At 34.7% G+C, this 15224-nt stretch overlaps 1 protein-coding gene across 1 annotated transcript; it reads left to right on the top strand.

Moving 5' to 3' along the window:
• The first annotated feature begins 1469 nt into the window (after positions 1–1469).
• Positions 1470–14735, top strand: LOC140852602 (uncharacterized). Its single transcript, XM_073246030.1, has 12 exons — positions 1470–1578; positions 2917–3039; positions 3137–3342; positions 4805–4880; positions 6880–6966; positions 7115–7195; positions 7312–7344; positions 9944–9997; positions 10099–10140; positions 13905–13983; positions 14063–14133; positions 14210–14735. Exons 1-12 carry the CDS (start codon positions 1522–1524, stop codon positions 14297–14299), a joined length of 999 nt encoding a protein of 332 aa, XP_073102131.1. The 5' UTR covers positions 1470–1521; the 3' UTR covers positions 14300–14735.
• Positions 14736–15224: the final 489 nt, after the last annotated feature.

Raw genomic sequence — 15224 nt, 5'->3', positions numbered from 1 at the left:
TGACTTCTTGATATCTTATATAACTTTCTGATGTCTTATATGGGAAGTCATATAAGACATCAGAAAGTCATATATATTGTTCAAGATATCATATATATTGACAGAAAGTTATATAAGGTATTAGGAAGCCATATATATTGTTTAGGATGTCATATATATTCACAGAAAGTCATATGTATTGTTCAAAAAATATCATATATTCACAAAATCATATAAGGCATTAAAATGTTATATATATTATTCAGAATGTCATATATATTTACAGAAAGTCATATATATTATTCATGATGTCATCTATATTCACAGAAAGTCATACAAGATATCAGAAAGTTATATATATTGCTCAGAATATCATAAAAATATAGAAAGTCATATATATTATTCAAGATATCATATATTCATGAAAAATAATATAAGACATCAAGAAGTAATAATACTGTTCATTCTTTATTCTACGGAGAGAAAGATATTTTCATCATTAAAATTAAAAAAATAAAAAGTTGATCAGCATTAAATGCCTGTCCCATCATTAAGTACACTATGTGCTCTAATGTGATTAAACGGTGTGCTCCACATTAATTTTATTACACCGCACGTGATGCACAAAAGCTTTCTCAAGTTTATTGTTATTATTGTTGTTGTTATTTGGGCAATATGGTAGTAAAGTGCCGTTATAAAGATTTGAAATATAGACCTCCCCAAGGGCAGGATCTTAAGCAAATAACACCAAATAGATGAGCTAATAGCTATTGCTATTGTTAGATCCAAGTTTAAGCTGCTTTTCAAAGTTTGGCTTAAGCCAATCTTGAAGATTAATAGCTCAAGTATATGCTCCAAATTAATGACTTTGCGACCAGGCTTGTTCAAAAGGGTTAGGTTACGCTTGACTTGAAGTTGAAGCCCAAGCAACCAAAACTTAGGCTTGGCATAGCTGATGGGTTTGTTGCTAAGATGTCTTAATAAACAAGTCAAACTTCTCGTCACCCAAGCCAATCACCAAATCGGTATACGTAACTACACTTCCAAAGAGAGAATATTGTGACATGACATCAAGTCACAAAATGTAAAAGCCTGGTCATTGTAAATGTCACAGATTTGTATTATTAAAATAATTTTACTATCATTTTCATGAAGTTGCATATATCTTTGGCAATGTATAAGATAGGACCTTCCATCTTCTTAAAATGATAAATCATATAGTAGATGAATGTTCACTTCCTCTGTAGCTTTTACATCTATTATTGCAAAGTCTTTTAAATGATACATATAAATTTGAAATTTATTTTTTGAGGGAAATTAAAGGTATGAAGACTCGTGCACTATAATTACCAAGTTTAGATTCTTCAAAGATATATGATCCAAGAATTGATTCTGTAACTTATGATTGCTAAATAAAGGGATGTGAACATTGAGAAAAACCTCAATTCACCAAAAAAATTTATTTACTAGACCTCATTGTTTGCAGCTATATTGGCTTATGATCGATCGAGAGTTTATTTTTATATTTACTACATCGTCAAGATGTTCACTGGCATATTTTGCGAAGGCAACATGCAATGTCTTTCACTGGCATATGTGGTAACTACTTATATCTCCTTAATTATTTTGTATAGAAATGTATATATGTTTTGGAAGGACTTCTATATATTTAGATCTTGTACTCACCAAAATTAGTTGTCTAATATGCATATTTACTACCTTGGTAACCATGATCTTAACCAACAAGCACTAATCCGCCGATCTATGGTTCATGTCTTTCAAAGAAAGCTAAAGTTAAAATAAACAAAAATATATTCCAATATATAAATCCACGTTCTCATGTGATTATTTTTGCTCCTGGCCACTTTGGGATGTTATGTTTAGTAAATATATTTAGATGCTAGAATGCTAATTCCAATAAGCACTGAATTTGCACAAAAGGATTTAAGATGATACCCAATAAAGGAGTTTGTTCATTTATTTAATGTTGGATTTATGCTTGAGTAATATAATAAAGTATTTTTTTTACACATAATTCCAATAAATTATACATGAAATGCAATATGTTCTATATTGTATGTTATTTATTTACAAAATAAAATAGTATTATGATTATTATATAAATATGAATGTTATAAGATAGCATATTAAATGCCATTAATTACCATAATACGCACGCACGTGCGCGCACACATTATATTTGATATAATTATATCTAAAGACATATCAAATAATTATTACAATATAGATGATGATAACTATATACCATATAATGCAATATACAAAATATACAATTAAAATATAGGAGATTACATTATATTATTATATTTCTATTCTATTATGTAGAATATCTTGATAATATGAATATAGTATTTAAATAAAGTTACAACTTGTAACAAAATTGATTATATAAAATAATAATACATTAATAATAGATTAATATAGTTATGATGTATTATAATAATTTAGTAATATTTATTATTATTAAAATTAATGATTATATGATCATATATTATATGTCATATATCATAATAATTAATAATATGTTGACATAAAATATAATATCCTAATGGATAAGTTATTTGTGGTTGTATTTGCTTCATGGGAGATATACTAGACTTATCCAAACATACTTAAAATTAATCATTCTTGATTATTCCGATGAATGTGTAATTTTGAAATGGGAAAAGAATAAAGCTTACAATTTCGATATTGGATTCAGTATCGATACCAGTATACCGTCGGTATGTCCGCTATGATGTAAATCCCATGCTGTGAACTTTTTAAATATGGCGCGGAGAGGGCAGGGCCTCGCCGGATTACCAGCGCGAATCTCAAAGTCTTCCGTGGACCGTACCGGATTTGGAAAAACCATTTTGGAAGCGTGCCCCGTGTCTAAAGCTGATGTGCTCTTCCTCTCTCTCCCCCCTGGCGCAGGCGGACAAGGTCGGGGAGCGGCGGCGAGCGTCGGCCTTCGGCGTGCTCTCCGGCGTCTCCGCCGCCGGCTTCGTCTCCGGCACCTTCGTCGCCCGCTTCCTCTCCACCTCCTCCACGTTCCAGGTCTTTCTATTTTCTTCCTCCTCTTCCTCTCTTTCTCTCCCCTTGTCTTCCTCACCCCCCTTAAACTCTCTCTCTCATCCTCTTCCACCGCCTCCAGGTTTCCGCCACCGTTGCCGTGATCGCGGCGGCTTACATGAGGCTTTTCCTGGCCGAGACGGACCGCGGAGCCGCCGCCGCCGCCGCCGAGGAGGCCTCCCGCCCCCTCTGTTCCCCTTCCTCCTCCGACGGCGAGTCATCTCCGAGACTGCCGGCCCTGAGGAAGCTGCCGTCGCTGGAGAACATGATCGTCATTCTGCAGAGCAGGTATTTGATTCGATATTTGATTTCTGTCGAACGACTTCAAGAAAATAGAAAATAGTAAAAAGAATGGCTGCTTTGTTTGCTGTTAGTTAAGATTAATCCCAAGTCCCCATTTTTTGATTATTAATCGGATTTATTTTCTCTTGATGAGTGGGAAATTGGAACGAAGTTGAGAAAATGATAAGCTGTTTGCTGATCTCAATCTTGACTCAAATGGTCAAGGTCTGTTGTTTTTTATTTCATTGACAAACTTCGTTTAATTTAGTCTCACTCATTGAAAGCTATGGTGGAATACATTAAACATGCACTATGAGTTACGAGTTTGCAGTGATCTGCAGCAAGAGAGGGATAGCAGGGGAAATTTTCATTATGCCTGAAAGATATGTGTGTTTTTTCTTTTAGTATCCTATGAGAAAATCATGATTTTTCCTTATTAGTATAATGCTGTCTAGTGATATCTTAGGTGCAGCTACAAAATTTTAAATTTTCATTGATAAGTTTTGTCTCTATATACTTTTTGTAGCTCATGATGGAAAATTTTTTTTTTTCCGGTGTGTATGCCTACGGTTGAGGTTATTTGCCTTAACTTGATCTAGTTTACAAACTGCTCCTTACCTATCTCTTGTAGGTGTCATGCACTTGTTCTTTGTCTACCTAGCTTTCAAAATATTTTCTTCATTTTTGATGAAAAGAATTTATTTCAACCTATACTTGCAAATCTTATCTATGCAGAATCGACTTTATGCATCAAGGTATGATCAGTTGAAGTTTGTGAACTTGAATTAACTCCTGCATTAAATTTCTTATCAAGGCAATCGAGGACGATACATGAAACTTATAAGACAGGTTGGTGGCAAGGAAACCTACCTTATGTTCTACACTGTCTAAATGAAGAGAGATGAAGACAAGGTTTGATATGGTCGATGTATCAGTTTTTGAGGTACAAAGTATACAATAAAGAGAAATTATAACATGATTCTAATTATGGTAAGGAAAAGAATGGACTAGAAAGATGATGTATTTTTTGTTTTGTTTTTCAAATGTCTAATATTTTTTTCTTTCAAGAAAAAAAATGCTTCCTTTTTAATTTTTTGCTCGAGATATTTGGCTTTGACTTTGACAATACTGATACCTCAACTTGTCATGTCCAACTATACAATAGTTGTCCATAGATACTTGTACATGTTTTATCATCACTTTTCTATGCGTGAGAGTAAGTGATATTTCTTACAGACATTTATTCCATAGAATAGGGAACCTAATATGGCAATTCCTTGTAAGTTTATTGATATAAAGGACATGGAGCAGCATTGTCTTTTAATACAGAAGTCTTTCATTGGAAGTATGTGTGTTGTTCATTATTTCACAACCCGTAACATGTGTGCATTTTCATACCAAATTGACTCAACTTTTGACTAATGCTTTCACTGAATAAGTCTCAAACTTTTGCTTCCCTATCATGCAGCACGACATTATCAAGAGCAGCAATTGTTGTATTTTTCAACAGTCTTGCTGAAAGTGGTCTTCAGAGTGCATTACTGGTACCTCTTGTCCTCTACTAATTTGAGATTCATTTTTGTATTTGCTTTATCTACAGTAAATTATGCTTGAAATATGGTATTGTCAAACTCATCTTATTCTTTTGTTGACTAAAACTATATATTGGAAAGGAGTAAAATGATCAAAGAAGGTTAAAGAAATCCAAGAAAGTTTGGAAGCAAGTATCTAGACTAGAGAGCATATTTGACATAAAATACTTTTCTGTTAATTATGTTGATCTCTGATTCTACCCCTCATGCAGCTAAAATGTATATTTCATAGTTAGCAAATTGCCTACACAAGTCCAAGTAATAAACAAGGCCTATTGCTTGGGAGGCTGTCCAGGTCAGCAAGATGATCACCAACATGTGTTTCCTAGGTAACCCTATACAGCTGCACAGCATGTTTGTGATATCTGAAGATAATGAACTGGCGATGCATTTCTGTCTCTCAGTAGCAAAAAGCTTCTATATAGGGTGCTGCACCAGCTTTGGTATCTTTCAGGGAACTAGCTCCCACACCAGCTTCTTATTGACTATTGAGAATTTGTTTTTGAGAGATCTGCTTCCCCAGAGCTGCATCTGAATCCACTTTTGGCAGATGTCTACAGATTTACCTTGTTAGTATTTGATTTTGAACAGCTGTTCCAGTCACCTTTTAGCTGCTCTAAGAATTTTTCGAATTGCACAGCACAAGAACCAACAAGTCAGCAGTTTATCACCATCGACTAGAACTCTCAGCCTTTATTATAACAGTTGAACAGTTTACAATTTACTTCCATCTAGGCAGTTCACTGAAGTGCTATTGGAAAGCCTCAACTGCCTTTTCCAATTCTCTGCTAGTGCCTAGCCATGATAGCTTCAAATTAAACCTGGAGTCCATTGTGTGGAAGTATGAAAAGTTAGATTTTTTCTTCATCAAGCTTATTACAACCAAAATCAAGAATGATCTTTGAACAAGACATTTGTAGTGATGAGTCATTTTGAGGCTAAATGATGATCTTTGAACATGTGTATCATTTTACAGTTGCCAACGATTTTACCATAATTTCTCTCTTACCTTCTATCTTTCCATCTATGTTTCCATCTCTTTCCCTCCCTCTCCTCTCTCTCACAAAAATTGTCTTCATCAATACCCTCTCCTGTCTTCCAAATAGACAACATCTATTTTCTTAGATTCTGGTAGTTAACAAGAGCTAACTAAGAAAATGCACATATTAGAACATGCGAATTTATGATGAATTAAAGGTCCTAGGTCCCAACTTACTCCTCATGACCATTATTTTGGCAACATAATTGTTGATAAGCATAAATTAAGCCTTGAGAAGAGTTTAGGACAGCAACTTCGGTAGTTAATCCGAAAATGCACCTCAAGATAGCCCAATTGCATTTATGGGCAGTTCATCATAAGTAGGTTTACCATCCTTGAATGTCATTTTTTCCTAGGATATAATGGCAAGAATAAATAGAGACTTAGCTTTGCTCATCTTTTGGCTTGTTGACTTTTGTGTATATTGATGGGCATTAAGCCAAGCTTTTCATCTGCATTTCACTATTTACTGTTTCAAGTTTCAACTGAATACGAACACATCAATTTGAGCAACTGAAATGAAAACCTAATGCCCATGCTTGTGGGCTTTGTCCAAATTGATCTTTTGAGCTGTAGACGTTAAGAAGGAAAGGCCAACTTCTGATACTCTAAGAAAAATATTGAACTATAATTGAAATCATGTTTGTGCAACTGATTTATGGAAGAATAGATGCCCTGGTCATTTCAGTTTGTTTTTCAATGAGAAACAGCTCACCTTTCTAAAAATTAAAGTCAACGCATATTTGCATCTACAGTTTTTTCTTCTTCCATATGTTTTTCAACTTTCAATTTGTGAGTATTTTTATAAATTAGGAGTTTTGTGTGCAGATTCCTTCACGTATAACTTTAATTTCTACATGCCTGTCTTGAAGGTTCTGATAACTTACCAGTTTTTATTTGATATCAACACAGTACTACCTGAAAGCACAGTTTCAGTTTAGCAAAGATCAATTTGCTGATCTGCTGCTGATCATTGGGATTGCAGGAGCCTTTTCACAGGTATGATTTTTCTCGATGGTGTTTGACATTGTTTGCTTGTATAATTTCTGTAAAGATTTCATATTTACTCATGTGCATGCATGGCTACATGCATTGACAAGAAGCTAACTAGCAAATAGTTTTCATCTAAGAATGGCTCGTTTTGCAGCTCTTCCTGATGCACTTATTAATTCCCACTTTGGGTGAGGAGAAACTCCTTAACATAGGCCTTTTGGCAAGTTGTGCACATGTAATTTCCTTTCATTTTGATCATCTTCTTTCATATTTGATTTTTTTTTTATTATTATTATTAGCCCCTTATTACTGAATTCTGACTTGCTGAAATTTTCTCACAAAATTCTGCAGATTTTTCTTTACAGCATTGCATGGTCATATTGGGTAATTTCTTCCCTAAGCCTGTTAATTTGCATCGTGGTCCTGCTCTTAGACGGTTTATCTATTCGTGATGGTTATTTATATTAACTGTTAGTTTCTTCTAAAATCTATTAGTGTATGTCTGAACCAATTTATGCATCTGTTCATATACATAAATGGATACATAAATACAAAAACATGGTCATAGATGTTCCTAACTTGTGGCTTTTTCTTCTAATTTTGCATGTCCATCTGTCAATATCTTTGCTGTAACTAGTATATGTTTCTATCATGTTTTTTTTATATGATAAACCTACACAAGAAAGTCAAAAAATAACAAGTCATGTATACTGATAATTCATTTCATCTTTACCCTGCTTCGGCAAAGCTGATTTTGAAACAACTTCATTTACAAGACAGATTATTTAACATAATACTGTTTTTGTTTTTATGAGTCAAATCTACCTCCAGAAAACTGACAGAGGTTGATATCAATATATGAACCTTTCCATCATTCTGAACTCAGGTTTCAACAAAGTATTTTTAAGACTGCGCCTTAACTGGCTAGGGTTATTTTTATCCAAAGTTGTTCAACTTCCAATACACACACTAGATGGATTCCAGTGAATTAGATTAACACAGACTGAAATTGGTGCTTGGAAGTTGACTAGGGATGTTGAAATATATACATTTTTATCTGGAATTAAGATCCATTACTTGTGTGGTTCTGTCTTTCATCCAAGAAATCTAATTGTTTCTGTAATTTCTTAAAATCATTTAATAACTAGATTCTAGAAATAGATGTATTGATTCTCTTTATCCCCTCTCTTTCCTCCTCATAATCTTCTCTCTCTCTCTCTATCTATCTATCTATCTCTGTGTGCATGCCTCCCTCCCCACGATCTTCCTAATGAAATCCTGTTATGAGCATGAAGTGGCTTATTTTCATAGGTTATCTTTAACCAGCAGTTTTGCATGCTTACGTTATGTTCCATATATTCTGGAACATTCTTAAAACAGTCAGCAAATCATATCATTGTGATGTTTCATGGTTAGTGTTAACTAACCACTATACTCCAAAAACTCAAGCAGTTAGGGAAGGGCTAAACAATGTATATCAGGCCTTAATAATGCCCCCACGCAAGCCCAGACCATGCATGTGTAGGCATAAAAAGTCGAGAACAACTCAAGATAACAACTGGGAATGAATCAAGAAGTGAAAAGACTCAAGATAACAAATGAGTGATATAAACTAAAATTGGTCTAAATAAGGTTTGAGCAAATGGTCTTTAGATCTGCTACCATGTTAACTAGCTCCCAGACTCTAAAAGCTTGAGCTGATCGGGAAGGGGTCAACAATGTCTATCAGGCCTTAACAATTAGACATAGAAGCATACTGATGGGTTTGTTAAAAGTAAGGTTTTAACTTGCTAGTAAAAGGGAAAACCAGTATCCTTCCAATAAAAAGAATAACTTGGATTTTGTGCTGACCAGTATATACAGTGTGCAAGAGCCAATTGGAGCAGAAGCTCAGGAGGGGTTGGTCGGAAAAAAGGGAGTGGGTAGGGGAGGGGGACTGGATTGCAACCTTATTTCTTCCTACGGACACTACTCATCTGAAATTTTAATGGAACAAGTATTTTGCAATATGAAGGTTTTAAGGATAAAACTAAATATCAGTTTTGACTCTTCTCCATTTGAATTTATTTTACTGATAATTTGTACTATGGTTTTTGTTTCATTTAGCAACCCATGAACTTAATATTCTTATATTCTGTTAGAAAATCTGCAAGAAGTTTGACCTAATTTAGCTATTATTTTTTTTACTTGGTTTTATTGAAGTTTGTTTTGCAATTTTTGAGTCTATATTGAAGATGCGTGTTTACTACTTGTAGAAACCTATTGTGTCCTAGATCCATGGATTTAAATATCAAGTTATAGACCTATACTGGTCACCTGCTTGTGGGTATGTACCTCGATATGGGTTCAATATGGTGTCCATATGCCTTGATACAGATAAGCTAAAAGAAAGAAAGGCATGCCAAGCAGTATGTGTTGATATGCCTTGATATAATGTGGCTTTGGGTGGTACATGCTGACACCAGACGATAGGGATGATTTGAGCTGGGTTCACTAAAATTAGTTTGAGTCGTGTTCCCCTGTGCCAGTCCTTGGCAGGTATAGTACATATCAGCTAGTAGGGGGCCAACATGCAGTTTTTGAATCCTTCATCACATGTGGCATTATTGGTTGCTTAGATTAATACAAAGATGATATTCAACAATAATGAACTGGGTGCTAGTTAGCATGGAGTCTTATATTGAGCTGTCACAATATGCTTCTGCAATTATTTTTGTCACATACTGATGTCAATAGTTCATTAAAAAAAAAATGCTAAAAAAGGAAGGTGATGCTGAATTAACAGGTTAGCATCTACATAATTGCTGTTAGGGATGGTAGCCATGTGCATGGGTACATGGGTTATACATGTTTTTCAGTCTGGTTTGCTATTTTAACATTGCTCTTCTTTTACATATAATCTACCAATTATGTTTTCTTCTAAACACAACAGTTTCCTTTCTTCAAAGTTTATATTTCACAATGATATTGCATTTATTTGCAGGTTCCCTATTTAGCTGCAATATTTATAGTTTTGAGTGTTTTCATCCAACCATGTGTGAGTGCTTTTCTATTGATTGCTCTAGATTTCTTTCCTTCTTTCTTTCTGTGCTTTCCTTTTCTTCTGTTGAGCATAAATTCTTACCTCCACTCGAGCAGATAAGGAGCATTGTATCCAAAAAAGTTGGACCAAGCGAGCAGGTACTAATTCATAATGTTGAAATGTTAATTTGGTTTCGATACAAATAACTTCTATTCTCATAAATTTAAGAAAGCCACATTCAGATCACTGGAATACCGGTTTGAGACATTTTACTGTTCTGGTTATTAGTATTTTTACATATTCCCTGTTCTCTGTTTACATTTATGGCCTTTTAGCAATTAATATAGTTCTCCTGTCATCTTCCCTCTTTTTTGTCTATGCAATGTCTAAGTCAAGGAGAACTTAGATGTCTATTCCTTGGTATATGTGCTTAAATTGTAGCCCACAATGTAGATCTCCCTATACCAGCTATGTTTTGAGAGCTCATGGCAAGCCCCTTCTAAGCCAAAAATTCTTTGCCAATAATTTGACAAATCAAAACATTTTGCACAATTCTATAGCAATCTTGACTTAGATTATGCTTTATAGTCAAAACCATTTTGATGGAAAAATAGACTTTGATGATTATCATGGCAAATTTTTAATATTTATTATCTTAGATTTATATAAATCTTGACTTAGATTATGCTTTATAGTCGAAACTATTTTGATGGAAAAATAGACTTTGATGATTATCATGGCAAACTTTTAAAATTTATTATCTTAGATTTATTTATCTTATTATCAGAGTAGTACTAGACAAGATAGATTTATATCTTTTTAAACGTATATATATGAATAGTTTCCATTTGTAGCATTTGTTAGGGTACAATTAATTTTAGATGAATTTACTGGTTATCACCTGGACTACTAATTATTATTTCAATCATACTTATACCAACATTCATCTAGATTTTTCTGCGTCAAATGCTAATCCTTGCTAAAATAAGGCTTTCTTAGTTTCTACCATGATTCCAAAAGCTGCCTGCATCGGCCCCATACTAGTCTGCACATATTGCATCAGCCAGGAGCCAGTATGGGAGGGGCTGTTGTGCCTTGGATTTAGTCAAATCTGGCCTGGGCTAGCCTGAACTAGCCCTTCATGGGAATGTGAACCAAACTACTGCATGGTACCACTTGGTATGTGTGTTTAAATGCCTTTCAGCTCATTCTCCACCATTTCAGGTGGGAATGAGTCAACCAAGAATCCAGAAGCCTCTTAAGCCCATTTACTCGGAATGATCATCCAATTTTTTGGACTTGATCAACATTCCATTCTAAATATTCTTCGCCCCTTCTTATTTTCTTGAAAAAGTTGAGAACAAATTAGTGTTTGGACTGAAAAAAAAAAATTCTTGGAGTTACATTATTGCTGGACTTAGTGGTTTTCGATCCATGGATTCATGTAAATCCGAAAATAATCTGTGCAAATGGTATTTATTCGAACCTTTTAACATATTTTGCAATAAATTAACAATACAAAACTTTCAGCATGTGTCAGAAGGCATGACTTGGTCACTTACATCAATACTCTTATCAGTTGCAAAAACATAGCATTAACACAATAATTGATAAGAAAAATGCAAAAAGGTGGCTAAGTAGGCTGTAGAAGGCAATATTACTTGGACTAGTGACATGGGTGTCAAGTGCCAAAAGAATCTGAGGCAGGAATCTTCTAAAAATTAGACATGAGGACACATGTTTATCATATACATACATACGTACATACAACTTATCGAAAACTTTAATAAAGAATTGACAAATGTGGATATATACCAAGATGACATCATAATGGGATGGTATGAAGTGTCAAGAAGTATCACTAAGTGTCCTAAATGTCCTATGAGTGACATGTATACATACATACATACCATCCAAGTTCAAGATCCAAACAGTTGAACGTGATCTACACTACAAAAAATGCCAAAAAACAAAAATTCATGTCATTTGGTGCTTTCTAATCTAATCATTTAATAGCATGATACCATTTTTTACGTTGATCTAATGATCAAAACTAGTCAATTTACTCTATCCTTATTTTAAAATATGTCAATCATGATCAAAAAATGGATTTTTCAATTATGTTCGTTATCATATATTTTACTAACTAGTGCAATTGGTACCATTTATTTTTGCAACAACGTGATGCATATGTTAGAGATCACGAAAATACATGAATTTTGATTTCTATGTATTTTTTGTAGTGTAGATCATATTCAACGCTTTAGATCTTGAATTGGATGATCTATCATTGATTTTAAAATTGATGTCTTTTTTCAAGGAGTTAACATAAAGTGTAGAGTCTAGCTCTCTCGGTATATGAACCGGGATCAATCTTTGGACAATATAAGTTTGACACTTGATATTTCCATCCTAGATTCCAATCACAACCAAATTAAGTGGGTTTATGATTCTGAAAATTCTTGAGTCTTGCGCCTTGTGCGTTATGGTGAAAAAGATTTAGTTGATGGATGGGAGAGAAGAAAGCAAAAAAAAAAAAAAAAAAAAAAAGGAAGATACACTATCTCAGTACTGGGCCCTATACTGGTCTTACTCTGTCACTATATTGATATGCCTGATACAGGGGCCGGTTTGATAGTTGCCTCTCATATGGTCTATCGGTACCAAACCAGTATGGTACAGTATGCTCTATATAGACGGTTCGGGATAGTATGGCATGCCTCAAATAAATGTGATGCAAAGTAGTAGAGATACTATCAAACCCACCAGAGTAAAAGTAACAAGAAAAAGTAGAAGGCACTATTGAAATGATGGTTTCCGGAAAAGCTGGAATGAGATGGTACAATAGGCACCTTACCCTTTCTGGCACAAAACTAACATTGGTATAAGTGTTAATATACCGAAACAATTGTACTAGTACGAACTAGACCTACAGCCTGTACCAATCTATACCAGTGTATAGATTGTCCATACTAGTCAGTTCTAATGAATTTTCATTTTTTTCTGAATCTGTCAGTTCAGTATGTATCATTAGTATCGATACTCTACTGCTACTGTCAAAAAAATGATACAGGAATTGGAATCGGTATTTAAAACCTTGACAAATTTTGTTCATGACTTACATGCAAATCTAAAATAAGCATAGCATGGCAAAGGCACATTTAGAGTCCGGCTTAATTTAGCTTGAGCCAATAACTTCTGAAGTACTGTTTAACCTAAAAGTTAGCCTCTTGATCAACCTAGATTTCACTCCAAAGAAGGATTCTTGGGAATGCTGCTGTACACATGATACTAAATGGCTTGGTATGAAACTTTTGTTTTTCCTCGTCGGTCATACACCTCACTGTTTAAGCAGGGAATTTCAAAATTGTAATTTCCATCTGTAAATTATTCAGTTTTCTCTTTGAATAAAATTGGTGAGTAGTGGGTTCTTCCCACTACTCTCCACACTTTTTCAAAAAAAAAAAAAAAACACACCTCACTATTTACCCCGCATATATTCACAAGTTACACGTTGGCACATATGTTTTGCTTTCCACTAATCAAATTACAATGCTGCCTAGAATTAATAATGATGGACTTTTGCATTATTTAGTGCTAAATCTAACTTATGATAAACAGTCTCGTATGATACCTGATGAGCTATTATAATCAGGTGGTGGCTACTTTAATTGACATCTATACCAGAAGACTGATTTAATTTTAGCATTTTTTTAAAAAAAAATCTTATATGTGTTGATATTATTAGCATTCTGCATTTTGGTGTCCATGATAGATCTTCATTATGATTAAATATTTAACCTGATGTCCAATTTTCCTGAGATACTAGTTTCTTAATGCTAGAACTGCTATTATAAGTCCAAGAGATCTTTGCTGTGTCTCAATATTTTCTTGGTTGTCTACTAAATGATGCTTGCTTCAGGGAATGGTCCAAGGATGTATAACTGGCATCAGTTCATTTGCTGCAATTGTATCTCCATTAGCCTTCACTCCTCTAACAGGTATTTAATTGGTTATTCCAGAAAACACTGGTTAAATTTAAAGACCATAAACTGAAGGACAGCCTTCTTTTTCCTTTAGCTTGGTTCCTGTCAGAGGATGCACCAATTAAATTCAAAGGCTTCAGTATCCTGTGTGTTGGATTTGTATCGGTAAGCACTCAAGCACAATCGCTTTTCCGATAAATCTTATGGAGATTTTGGTATCATTAATCAAATTTTTATACAGTTGATAGCTTTCATGCTTAGTATTATGATGAGATCCGCTCCTCCAAGTACAAGCCAGAAACTTGTGAATGCCATACATGTGCTGGCCTGATGGTTAAGAATGTGAATTCAACCCAGCCAGCATGACATCCTCTGGTTTTCCATGTATCTGCAATCGCTTGCATGTAAGAAAATGGCATCTGAAGAGATTTTACAAACTGCTTATCTTGGATCGCAGTATTCCATTCGTATGGATTTCTGTGGTGCTATTGAGGATATGAAGTACTCTGACAACTTAGATGGCAGCTTCTCCTTGGTGGGCCTGATAGGGAAGGGAAGATGCACCATCATTTCTTGTAATTATGTTCATCTAGATGGATTTTTTCTCCCTCTCTCTAGGTTTTTAGTCTGTTCCTTATGACTGCTGCTGCTTCCATGAAATATCCCGGTCTCCTCACCAAGATTCAATAGGTATGAAGAACATTCTCTCTTTATTCTGTATAGATTATAAACCAAACACTAAGCATAAAAAATTTAGTTTCTCTTCAGTGAAGCTTCCTTTATATAGACTTTGCAGAATGCAACATCATAGCAACTAGCAATGCGCGAAGTTTGTTAGCAGATCATAACTATCTGTCAAAAACTTGATAAATAGGGGAGTTTAATGACTGGTCCGCTAGTGGACAACTTCTAATCCCTATTGACCAAACTTAAAACTTCCAGTCCATTATGATATTTGACTTCAACCTTCAATCCATATTAGACCAAATTGCCTTGAATTAAATATGATTGCTCTTCTTCCCATTGCTTCTCCATCTCCTGACTTCTCCAGTTGCCGATGAGAAGTAGGTCCGGTGGCCCAACTTCAGCCCAATTCTACTCGTTCTGCCGGCAGTGGCGGTGTTACTCACTTTTGATGAGAGTCACCGCGGGGTAGTCAGGGAAATGCAGGAAGTAGAAGGGGAAATTGTTGACAGAGAGGAGGGCAGGCAATCGAGAAAAGAGGTAGGGAAGAGAGGTTGGTGGTACTCAAGGGC

Source organism: Elaeis guineensis, chromosome 11 (genome assembly GCF_000442705.2).
Source record: "Elaeis guineensis isolate ETL-2024a chromosome 11, EG11, whole genome shotgun sequence".
In the NCBI taxonomy this organism is placed as follows: Eukaryota; Viridiplantae; Streptophyta; class Magnoliopsida; order Arecales; family Arecaceae; genus Elaeis; species Elaeis guineensis.
This window is presented reverse-complemented; position numbering and strand designations above follow the sequence as displayed.

Coding starts and splice junctions, on each gene's coding strand:
- LOC140852602 (XM_073246030.1), top strand. CDS start 1,522: ATGTTCACTGGCATATTTTGCGAAGGCAACATGCAATGTCTTTCACTG. Junction 4,881..6,879: donor GTCTTCAGAGTGCATTACTG/GTACCTCTTGTC, acceptor ATATCAACACAG/TACTACCTGAAAGCACAGTT. Junction 7,196..7,311: donor TTTTGGCAAGTTGTGCACAT/GTAATTTCCTTT, acceptor AAAATTCTGCAG/ATTTTTCTTTACAGCATTGC.